Genomic DNA, 11,573 nt, shown 5'->3' with positions numbered 1-11,573 from the left:
ATCATTGAGATTTCAGCAAGGGGCGGGTTATCGAGTGCATTAGACCTCTCCCCCTTCCCGTCCGCACGGTGATTGGCTGAAAGCCTCCCAGCTCTCTTTAGATGTAGATGTTTACATTAGACTGTAGAAATTCATAATGTCATGATACCGCATTGGTATATACGAGCTCGGGACGAGAGAATATATAATGGGTCATTACAATTGAATTAAACGCGACGGTATAATAAGATCTATTTATGGCAACAATCTCTATTGGTGTATGCTGCTGTAACGGGACGTAGTAGAGAAAGCTTTCCGATTAGGATTCCTGGATTGATTTGAGATTGACGCACAGACAGACAGACAGACAGACAGACAGACAGACAGACAGACAGACAGACACACACACACCATCTATCTACCTTTCTTTATTTTTTATATATATATATATATATATATATTTTTTTTTTTAATATATATTTATTTTAGCCTATATATATTTATTTATTCATGCCACATGCCATCTCCACTCCCGCCACAGGGGCGCTGTGGCGGACCAGGGAAGCTGTTAGCCGGATAGCTTTTAGCTGACAGATGAAATAGCTCCAACAAGCAGAAGATCATCTCACTACTCAGTTCACTACTTTATGACGGATTACCTCTGTACATTACACGGCCTGTACTTCATCCGTCGACTGCGGGCATTACATCCTCTCTGAATAAACATATCCCTTTGCTGGTAAGAGTTATTACACATTAATTAGCCGGCTTGCTAGGATAACATCATATGCCTCACTATATCTACATCGGCCCCCTAAAGTATCCTAAATACAGCGTTGAATTGCTTTTTTTTAAAGATGTCGACAGTATGTATATCCAAGGAAAAGACCGTAGTAAGCCCTTAACAAAGTAAAAAATCCTTTTGTTATTCATATATTATGACTAATTGAATGAACATTGATTCAATGAATTCATTCAATTCAATGAATCCAGTCGAGTCCTTGAGTGTATTTAGTTGTATGTGTAACGGATTGATTTGAGTATCCTGTGTTATGTGTCACTGCCTATATACTTGAGATCGCAACGTTCACAACAGATCCTCATCGTGTTGTTCCAGAGCCGTGTCCCCCGTCTCCTCCTCCACCATGGGAGAGATCGAGCTGTCCTGCCGGGCCTACGTGAAGATGCACCTCCACGCCTGCCTGTATCCTCGGTGCAGCGTCAACGGGCTGCTGCTGTCCTCCGGCTCGCCAGGGGGCGCTGTCTGCGTGACGGACTGCGTGCCTCTGCTCCACTCTCACCTGTCTCTCGCTCCCATCACCCAGTTAGCGCTCACACAGGTATGTGGTGGCAGGGACTGGGCTGTGGTGGGTCTCTCTCTCATCCAATCATCGCAATTGTTGGGGGCAGCGTGTGGCTCAGGAGGTAGAGCAGTGCAAGCCAGTATGCTTAAAGCAATCTTCCCACAATCCTCTGCAGCAGAAGATACATGGGTGACACTACAGGTTTGCTAATCAGTGACCACCATCACCTGGAGTATGTCCCGATTTGTATGCATACTGTGTGCAACACTACGTACTCTGTAAGGGTAGTACATGCTTAAAGTAGTAATAAAAAAAAAGGTATGCGATTTGGCCAGTATGTTACGCTGTATCGTAGCCAGTATGTTGAATTAGTCGTCTCAAGATTCAAGAAGATTCCAGATTGTTTATGGTCATTTACACAGCAATTATGGAAGCAGTCGCTGGCAATGAAACTCTTGCGTCTCAGGCTCCTTCAACAGTGCAATAAAAGAAAAGTATAAGAAACACAAGTAAGAGAGCTGAGACCTAATAAACAAAATAAAAATAAATAAATAAACTACAGTACTGACATGAGTAATTAGAATAAAGTAAAAAATACTGTAAGATGCAGCATAAATAACAGGTGTCAAAATGTAAATGTAAACAGACATTTTGATCCAGATGTTGGCTGTTGTTAGGATGAAACTGTCCCTGAGTCTAAAGTCTCGATAAGAGCGATGTTATGGGTATCAAAGGACTGACAGCTATTGTATACTCTTCTGAGAGTATACCTAGTAGTAGTAATACGGCTTTGCATTTCAAAATAATTACAAACATTGTCCAGATTGTGCGTTTGATAATCAAACAGCAACAGTGTTTTGTTAAAGGTCCCATGACATGCCACCAGGTGTGAATGTGATTAGCCGTTACAAGCCCTTTTGGAAATCTGCCCCTTATGACATCACAAGTGGGCATGTCCACTTGTGATGTCATAAGGGGCAGATTTCCAAAACGGCTTGTAGCGGCTAATCACACCACACATGACATGGGACCTTTAACACGTGAGAGATCTACAGGATGAACACCGGTGTGATCTGGGCTCCCCTAATGTGTACCTGCTGCCATGTGCATGTTCTCTGTGCACAGGTCGATGTTTGGTGTTCACAGACCCAGCAGAGGATAGTGGGTTACTACCAGGCCAACGCGTGTGCTTCAGACAGCAGGTGAGAACACTCAGCCCTCACGACCCCTGCTGGACTGGTGGTATGGCCTAGGACACAGCCACTAAGGGCCCGTCCACACGAAACCGATTATTTTGGTGAAAACGCAAACAAAGTCTTGTTTGTTTGGGTCAACCGTCCAGACAAACACACTTTTCTGAAACCAGGTCCCAGGGTGGGTAAGATAAAAACGGACCTATGTGTTTTCGTGTTCTGATTCCTGTGGACGCCTGAAATGCGAACAATGATTTATTTTTAAATTATTTGATTATTGATTATATTATTTTTGTAGCTTTAAATACAGCCCTTTGGTAAAGTTAATTACTAACTGTACATTAAAAAGTATTTCTGCTCAATCTCAAAGGTTTAACAACTGCTTTCTCCTCCTCGACTGTATGTTTGTATGCAGCGCGCAGGTTTGATGCGCTCCACTTTTTTGTGGAGAACCAGCGCCACACAGTGGCCTTGAATATGTACTACAGCGTTTCTACAGCTCGATGCATTTTCGTGATGAGTCCGTCTTTACAAAGATATTCCTGAAACGCATAAAAGGAAAATGGAGGGGGAAAAAATCATTTTCACCTGTGTGGACTTGGCTAAACCTACTGACATGAGTCCAGCTGGTGTGTCCGTGGAGCAACCTTTAATGCAGTCCAGCAGGGGTCATCATATTCTTACAAGGGGATCCACAGGTCGTTATTGGACCACACTGCTTTACTTTGTTTTCCGTATACTCCGTATATTCCGTATATCCAAAATACTTTGTATTTTGGATATGGAGGGCCTATTGCACTCCTGATCATCCCTGGAAGGAGGGATCCCTCTTCTCTGATCCTTCTCAAGGTTTCTTGCCTTTTGGATTTGAGGAGCGTTTCCTCGCCCCTTTGAGGGTTGCTCGGGTCAGAGGAGAGACTGTGAATGTGATTGTGAAGAGCAATACAATTGACTGGACTCAAGCTCTGTTTGATATATGATATGGTATTTGATACATTGGTTGTTTTCCTACTATCTCGTTCTCATGCTTGTCCTTCTGTCTGGTCTCCTTCCGGACAGCCCCACGCCATGTGCTCTGAAGATAGCTGATAAGATCTCGGAGCAGTGCAGCAACGCCGTTTTGTTAATGGTAAGCTCAACGCAGAGGGATCAGTGAGAGCATTTGACCCCCGAACAACGCTAAATATATAGGTCTTGCTTCATATGAGGCGGCATTAGCTCAGCAGGTAGGCTGGTAACCGCAAGGTTGCTGGTTCAATCCCCGGCTCCTCCTAGCTGAGTGTCGTGGTGTCCCTGAGCGAGACGCCTCACCCTAATTGCTCCTGATGAGCTGGCTGTCGCCCTGCGTGGTTGACTGCCGTCGGTGTGTGAATGTGTGCATGAATGGGTGAATGTCAGTCAACACTGTAAAGCTCTTTGGATAAAAGTGCTATATAAATGAGGACCATTTATTATATAATATATAATGTTAATGCAATTGCACAGATTTCATATTGTTTACCAACCTTTTTGGCTACACTTGTATACAGTATTTCTTGATACAAATATCGAAGCTGGATCTGAATACTCTGTTTGTTGATCTTCAGGCTTCTTGACTCGATTGTTTTACTGTGAATCTGGTCTAGATGGACGGGGGGAAGATGTCTCCCGACGACCGGGTCCCTCCGATAGTGATGTACGAACGCAAGGACTCCAAATGGATCCTCAAAGACAAACACACGTAAGCGAGCCCGCCTTTCTCTGCCGAGTCGTCCCTCGACTGCTCATTTCACCTGCTGCTGAAACCACAGTACGAGCAGCAGGTCTATGTAGAGTTCAATACGTTTTGAATGAACTTGGCAATCATTTAACAATGGTGGAAGGAGTTTCCAAAGCAGTGTTGCATAGTACATGTAAAAAAACACACATAATACACATGTTTAGTTTCAGGAATGTTACAACAGAATGCGATACTGTCAGACACCAGTGTTTTGGGTGGGTGCAGTAGGCAAGATTCAAGCGCTATAAAGCTATAGAGAGCTGAAGAGAGCAAGATTTGAACTCGAACAATCCCAAAAACGTTCCCTCCCCATATGTTTTAACACCATCATGAAGTGGTGCATTTCACCCACCAGATATTCTCATTGTGCAGTTCACTTACTGATAGCTGATGGATGGGTACTCCATTTCTAACAAGGAACACTCAAACAATCTTACCTACAACCTCCTTTTAAATGCATGCATGAATCACTAGCAAAGAATGGCCTACAGTCTTTTCTCATTTCAAGCGGGGCACAATAAATCATGCATGTTGTATAATCACAACTCGTACATTTGGACTCCCTTCCCCCTCACCTATTCCACAGGATAATGCTGAGGCAGTGGGAGGAGACCCGGCTGATGGCCAATCAGATGCTGGACTCAGGAGACCACGCGCTATTGGTGGATTTCGACAGCCACCTGGACGACATCACAAAAGACTGGACCAATCAGAAAGTGAACAACAAGATTTTAGAGCTCGCCTCGCCGGCCAATGGGAATGTGTAGTGTGAGAAGGTTCCTTTTGTAGCGGTAATATTTAATGTTTAACATAGGGGTTTGTTTTTTAGAAAGAAGACGTTTATTTTTCAATGCGATTTGCTTTTGATTGCGTTTGTACAGGAACTGGAATAAGTAACACCATTTAACGTATTGCTGGGTACATCTCTTCAGTCTTCCTCCCCCCCCCCCCCGCCCACACACACAGACATGCATCTTCCTCTCGGAGGAAAGGGTGTCGTCGCCACGTCTCGTGTGCCAGTGACACCCACACCCTAGTCTTCACACTGCCACTTTCTAACCTATTAAAACATTATCTAACGACGTAGAGTGCCCATGTTTATTTGTGTCACAGCCTTTAACCAGCCTCCCTCTTAGCAAACAAGAAAACCAAACGTCAATACTATCCTGTTTTTAAATTGCAACAAGGTCTAAAATGTATTCTTAACTACAACGTAACCACTGGTTAATTGATTTTGATTTTGGATGTCTAAATGAGTCATTTGTTTTTACATCTGGAGATCTGTGTCATCTGATGCAACAGAGGATATTGAGGTCTCTGTGTGGTACGGCGGATACTATTTTACTCTGGTTTGACTCAAACTATTGTTTTGGGTTTGATCCACCAAACTACAGACAATGTTTAATTGCTGCATGCCATACTGCTAAAAAGACGAAGTTCTCTGTTGGACGCGATTGATTCAGATTGGACCCTGCTTTCTGATCACTTGGTTTGATGACATTGTCAACAGTAAGGTAAATGTGGCCTTCGGACACCAAAATAATAAAAAAATATATATATGTTGATTTAATGGTTATGAATGGATTCCAACAAGTTATTAGTTAAAAACTATGTTGGGTGAATTCATTTTTTGTGTGTTTTGTGGTTAACTAAAAAGTTATTGACTCACAGAGGCCAGAAGGTGAGTTATCGGTTCTAGCACAATATGAAAATTCAACGTATCAAAAGGACTTCTGTGTGACTTCAGGGATTAATGTTCCAACTCCTGTTCCCTCACTAGACAACTTCCATTCTCAACTGCTGATACAAGTGAGTGTCATTAATTATGACGGCCTAGCATTTGGTTCCAATAACCACATTCCCAAGCCAACACGCATTCATTTGAGTCAGAGGCTCCATTCCTCTTAGGACATATGACTTGTATGACATTGTTCATTTTCCCTTTATGTGCACATCTAAGGAACATCTGAGGAACTTTGGTTCCTGGGAGCCTGGGAATCTAGGGCCCCGTTGCAGCAACCTAGCTTTTGGCAGACTCATTGTATTCACTAGAACATAACAAAACGCGTATGGATTACATTAATATATTTATTTATGAAACAGGACAAGCTCAAATTGACTTTACAACCTACTGTAGTGACATACTTTGAACATGCATCAATTCACACAACAAATCAATTGAACGGTTTAACCTCCAGAAAAAACACTTAGGACCCAACGCCGAATAATAAATAAGTCGCCTTATAGGGCTTGTACATCCCAATGCATCATGGGGATTTTGGTTGCCAATACAACCTATACAACCTTCTCTGGTCCAGGTGGGTTTCTCTCCAGGTGAGGTTCGCAGCATCAGTTTCCATGGTAACTGACCAGAGAGTAGTCTAGGCTTCGTAGCTGCGAATTCAGACTTTTCCTGAACCTTTTTCTGACCTAAGATATCTGACCCGTGTGGGAATCCAGCCATCCTGAAACCCAGTCCCTGTCCAGTTAGGACTGGGTTAGCGCTGCTATAACTCCAGGCCCAGTTAGGACTGGGTTAGCGTTGCTATAACTCCAGGCCCAGTTAGGACTGGGTTAGCGTTGCTATAACTCCAGGCCCAGTTAGGACTGGGTTAGCGTTGCTATAACTCCAGGCCCAGTTAGGACTGGGTTAGGACTGGGTTAGCGCTGCTATAACTCCAGGCCCAGTTAGGACTGGGTTAGCGTTGCTATAACTCCAGGCCCAGTTAGGACTGGGTTAGGACTGGGTTAGCGCTGCTATACTAGCTACAGGAGGGTTTCTCCACGAGGTTCATGTCTGCATGGTACTTAGTACTTGGTTGACACGATTGTTGAACAACCAACCAGGCAATTGTTATTCTGACTATAAAAGTGAAAATAAAAATGCACAAAGATGGCAACTTGGAATGTATCAAAGGGACCCCCCTCCCTAACCTACCCCCCCTGTGTAAATGTAGATAGTTGATTATAAAGCAGTCTTACGCATTAGCTATATTTTCTATTATACGTGAATAACTGGTTCACACAATGAATCGGGCAATTAAGTGAAAATAATCGCCCTGTAATTAATAAAACAAGATTGACAGAGATGGATCGAAGCTGGCAGGACTAACTGAAACCAGAATGTGAATCGGTGTGAGTAAAGTGGAAGAAGGCTTTTTTAAGTAGAGAGCGATGCAGCCACCGCCACACTGAACACAGGAAGGCCTCTCCTGCGTTCTGCCCCGAGGAGCCTCACGAGACGTCTGGTCTGAACAGAGCTGCATCTGGTATTTAATGTCCCAAGAGGACTGGCACACAAAGTAGGGTTAGGGTTAGGCTACGCTCAACCTTAGTGCTTACTAAAAAGGTGACGGTCACATTATAGAATACTCTGTATTCATAAAACCAAATAAAGTGGCCAATTACAAAGCATTGAGTTTCCCTCCCGCTCCCCCCCCCCCCATCCTCAAGAACCAATCGGATGCTCGCAATAAAGCACCTTCAGTCGGTGATTGGTCCATTGGTACGAGGACTTGTATGCTCCTCAGCAGTTATCCTATCAGTGTTATGTTTAAATGGGAGGTGCTCTGGGTTAGATGACTTCATCCACGGGCACCAGGTCGATGGTGATCTCCCCGTCGGGGGACTGGCTGGTCAGGGACTGGAAGAAGTTGAAGTGAGTCATCATGGTTTTCAGGTTCTGCACTTGTTTTTCTGCCCATGGAAATGTGATCTAGAGAGAGAGAGAGAGAGTGAGAGAGAGTGAGTGAGAGAGAGAGAGAGAGAGTAGAGAGAGAGAGAGTAGAGAGAGAGAGAGAGAGAGAGAAAGGGGTGTGAGGGGGGTGGTACTTCACCCTGAATTCCCAGAATTCTTGTTTTGTTACTTCCTGTATTACATTTTTGTTTATTTTTGTGACAGAAAGTTCCCAAAAAGTTAGCCCTTTTTTTATAGAGCTAAGTGGTAAAAAGCCTCCCAGGTATAGAGACGAGGATGATTCCTTTTACATTTTACTTTAACATACAAACTTTCCCAAACATATAAATATTTTACAAAATGAAATGTTATCAAGCTCTGGGCATATCCCTGTTAACAGTGAACTGAACCAAAGCAGCCGCATATACAGGCATTTGACTTTTGTTATATCTTAATCTTAATCTAAATCGTGTTTCCCCTCGATTTTTTTGTAGCAGTGGGGCATGCCCCCCCAGAAGAAAATTTAGAAAAATAACGCTTTAAATGGTTACTTCTGGTGAGATTTTTTGGGGAAAAATTTACAGATTGAGCTTCCAAATATGACATAACAACCAACAGAGTCAAGGTATCTGCTGGGAACAGATCATTGTGCAAATGTGCCTTGAACTTGGCAGAAACGAAGTTAATTTTTTATGTTAATTTTCAGCTATTTCTTTGATATTTATCATAAGCCTTAGAAAAAATAGATGAAAATTTATGATTTTTTGCAATTTTTTTGCAACGCTGCTGAATGCATATAGGGGAAACGCTGTCTTAATATTAAGTCACGTTAATGTTGTCTGGATACAGGCCTGAAGTCCTGGCTTCACTTGGGTCTGACCTCACATGCCTTTGACCAAGGGTGAGAGAGAGCGAGAGACCTTGAGGTCTCCCTTAAAACATCCGTGAGAGAAGAGGCGGGGTTGTCGCGGCGACCGTACCGTGACGAGGATGAGCTTCTTGGACTGGTCATCGGTGGTGACGAGTTCCTCGCCGAAGCAGAGCACCACGTCGCAGCGTGGCGCGTCTCCGCCCTGCTTCTGGTAGACCTCCAGCTCTGGGCGAGAGAGAGAGAGAGAGAGAGAGAGAGAGAGACCGCATGAGAATCGCTGATTGTGGATTCACTGACACACACACACACACACACACACAGACACACACACACACACACACACAGACACACACACACACACACACACACACACAAACAAACACAGACACAGACACACACACACACACACAGACACACACACACATCGTTAGCCTCCTAGAATAATTGCCTAAGTCCTATTTTAAGGTTCATCTTGTATTTAGCTAGTTAGTCCAATAGATGACTCAGGCAGATAGTGATTATGGAATGTATGGAATGTGTAAAATATGACTTGGGAAATGATGCTATGCTAACGATATGTATACAGATATACATACACATACATACACATCCATATAACCAGGGGTGCACATAACTGGTACGCATGCACGCCCATAATCAGGGATGCGTAACGTCACTTGTGTCACTACAAAGATTTCGAACAGGATATCGAACAGGATATCGAAAAAAATTGCAAAAAACAAAATACATTGAGCAGCTACTCGGGCGTTCGTCACCTGCAGAGAGAAGGCAAACAGAGCCGGAGCAGAAGAAAAGTGAAGTTTTCGAAAAGTGGCGCCAAGATGTGCCGTAGCTCGACACGAATGATAAGCGCACTGAAATGTGCGCTCATGTGCGCTGTGCACCGCGCACACACTGGAGAACTGCGCAAAATCAGCTGATCGCAACGTTCCTTTTGTGAGATATTCAAACGCTCCGTGGTCACGCTGCTGCAGGTTGATTCAAAAAGGTCAAGGTGGAGCAAAAAACACACTGCTGTGCTTAAGAAGTTGTGTATTGAAAATGGAATGTCCTTTGTGAAACGGGGTAAGTTTCATAAGGTCAGATGTTACGTGTGGGGCTACGTGTGGGGTGTGTACCAAACACCATCTCCTGGTACTCACCTCAGTAACTCACTAAAAAAGTGATGTGCACCCCTGCATATAACTAAACACCGATACACCATAAACATTCTCACGTAACATGTCATATTTCCCCCCTCTGAGAAGTGCCTTGCACCAGCTTCTCCCGTGGTAGGATGTTTCACAGTCTCTGTTGTAGTTTCATTTCCTTTTCATTGGGGTTGTTTCCATCACAGCGCGCCCTACTCTGCATAGCTTGTGACTCTGTGGTGACTTGCAAGCTTCTCTGTCTGGCCTCGCCCTTCATGCAGCAAAGACGTTGCCATGTTTACCTGCACCTGACCCACATGCGTGCGGTTCGGCTGGCATCAAACACAAACAAAGCCTTGTGATGACAGCTCTCGCCATTAAATAAAAGCCAGTTTGAGAACAGGACACGCCCAGCGCAGGGCCGAGCCAGGCTTTGCTGGGTACCGCACGCACCAACAGATGTGTCACACACGGCAGACACAAAGTAAAAGGTCTCTAAATTAAAAAACTAAATTAAACATTTACTCATCTCGTTCTCAACCGCTGATTTTGTATACAGTTGTATTTAGTTTCTAATTGATCTTTATCTCTGTGACTCATAGGCGGCCACGCCCGTGGTCCTGGCATCGGTTTGACTTTCGAAAAACCAGAGCTAATCAAATTTCGGGACATTGTTGCATTTTGTGGAACGCGGACATGGGGCCCGAAAACGCACTTTTCGGGCCCCCAGGTCCTGAATTGCAAACGATGATGCCATCAACCCCCCCCCCCCTTTGTTTTTTATTTGATTTGTATTATTTTTGTAGCTTTAAATAAAGCCCCTTGGTAAATTTAATTACTAACTGTACATTAAAAAGTATTTCTGCTCAATCTAAAAGGTTTAACAACTGCTTTCTCCTCCACGTCTCAATGAACAACCCTTCAACTATCTGGTGGTTGACGTTTTTGGAGTCACGCGGACGGATTTCGATGATTCGTCAGCCTGGTACGCGACGTGGTGTAGTTTCGATGAGTCAACGCGTTTGAGAGAGACTTGGGTAGCCTTCTGTGGATCTGGGTTTCACCGCGTCAGGAGTCGCGTGTAATTCTCCCATCATTTCAATTGAAATCTGTCCAAAATGTACTAATGTACTTTTATTTTGAAAATATTTAAAAACTAATCAATACCCCAAAATCAGATACGTTTTTTTAACCTCCACATGCCAAATATTCGCACAAAGTACACGAAATACATACATAAAAAAAAAAACGGACGGAACCCCAGGGGGCGGGGACTCACGCTGGCGGAACGCCTCCTTGCTGAAGATCAGCAGGGGGTCGGCGTGGCGCTGGATCTTGTTGGGCGTGCGGGGCGCGGCGGCGGTGCCGATCCAGTACACCCGGCCCCGGCAGTAGCGCTGCAGGTAGACCCCCTTGTCGTTGGCGGTCAGCAGCACGCCCCCGCTCCATGTGGGGCAGCAGCTTGAACAGGTCGTGGTCCCCCCCCCAGGCCGGCCGGGGGCTCCGGGAGGCCGATGCGGGGGAACCCCCCCATGAGGGAGGCCGGGGTGGGGGCAGCGGCGAGGGGGCGTGGTACATGATCCGGACGTCCTTGCCCTGGACCTCCCGGGTCAGGACCTCCTGACCGGAGTAGCTGACCG

At 44.7% G+C, this 11,573-nt stretch overlaps 2 protein-coding genes across 2 annotated transcripts in view; one reads left to right on the top strand and one right to left on the bottom strand.

Moving 5' to 3' along the window:
* The first annotated feature begins 556 nt into the window (after positions 1–556).
* Positions 557–5,800, top strand: emc9 (ER membrane protein complex subunit 9). Its single transcript, XM_084474871.1, has 6 exons — positions 557–718; positions 1,097–1,319; positions 2,409–2,485; positions 3,536–3,605; positions 4,102–4,196; positions 4,822–5,800. Exons 2-6 carry the CDS (start codon positions 1,125–1,127, stop codon positions 5,000–5,002), a joined length of 618 nt encoding a protein of 205 aa, XP_084330997.1. The 5' UTR covers positions 557–718; positions 1,097–1,124; the 3' UTR covers positions 5,003–5,800.
* Positions 5,801–7,662: 1,862 nt separating this feature from the next.
* The window catches only part of irf9 (interferon regulatory factor 9), a gene marked incomplete at its 5' end in the record, with an annotated part of 5,459 nt that continues 1,548 nt past the window's right edge, over positions 7,663–11,573 (bottom strand). The window contains 4 exons of the mRNA XM_084475217.1: positions 7,663–7,950; positions 8,892–9,007; positions 11,213–11,376; positions 11,510–11,566. Of these exons, the coding sequence (XP_084331343.1) occupies positions 7,810–7,950; positions 8,892–9,007; positions 11,213–11,376; positions 11,510–11,566 (478 nt within the window). The 3' untranslated portion in view covers positions 7,663–7,809. The remainder of the gene's footprint in view (positions 7,951–8,891; positions 9,008–11,212; positions 11,377–11,509; positions 11,567–11,573) is intronic.

The sequence above is a fragment of the Micromesistius poutassou genome (genome assembly GCF_964030765.1).
Source record: "Micromesistius poutassou genome assembly, chromosome: 11".
Taxonomy (NCBI): domain Eukaryota; kingdom Metazoa; phylum Chordata; class Actinopteri; order Gadiformes; family Gadidae; genus Micromesistius; species Micromesistius poutassou.
Note: the sequence above shows the minus strand (reverse complement) of the source record. Positions and strands in the feature narration are given on the sequence as shown.

Bases quoted from the DNA above. Each gene is read 5' to 3' on its own strand.
- emc9 (XM_084474871.1), top strand. From the start codon at position 1,125: ATGGGAGAGATCGAGCTGTCCTGCCGGGCCTACGTGAAGATGCACCTC. The intron at 2,486-3,535 runs GTGAGAACACTC...CCTTCCGGACAG, and splicing joins GCGTGTGCTTCAGACAGCAG to CCCCACGCCATGTGCTCTGA. The intron at 3,606-4,101 runs GTAAGCTCAACG...AATCTGGTCTAG, and splicing joins GCAACGCCGTTTTGTTAATG to ATGGACGGGGGGAAGATGTC.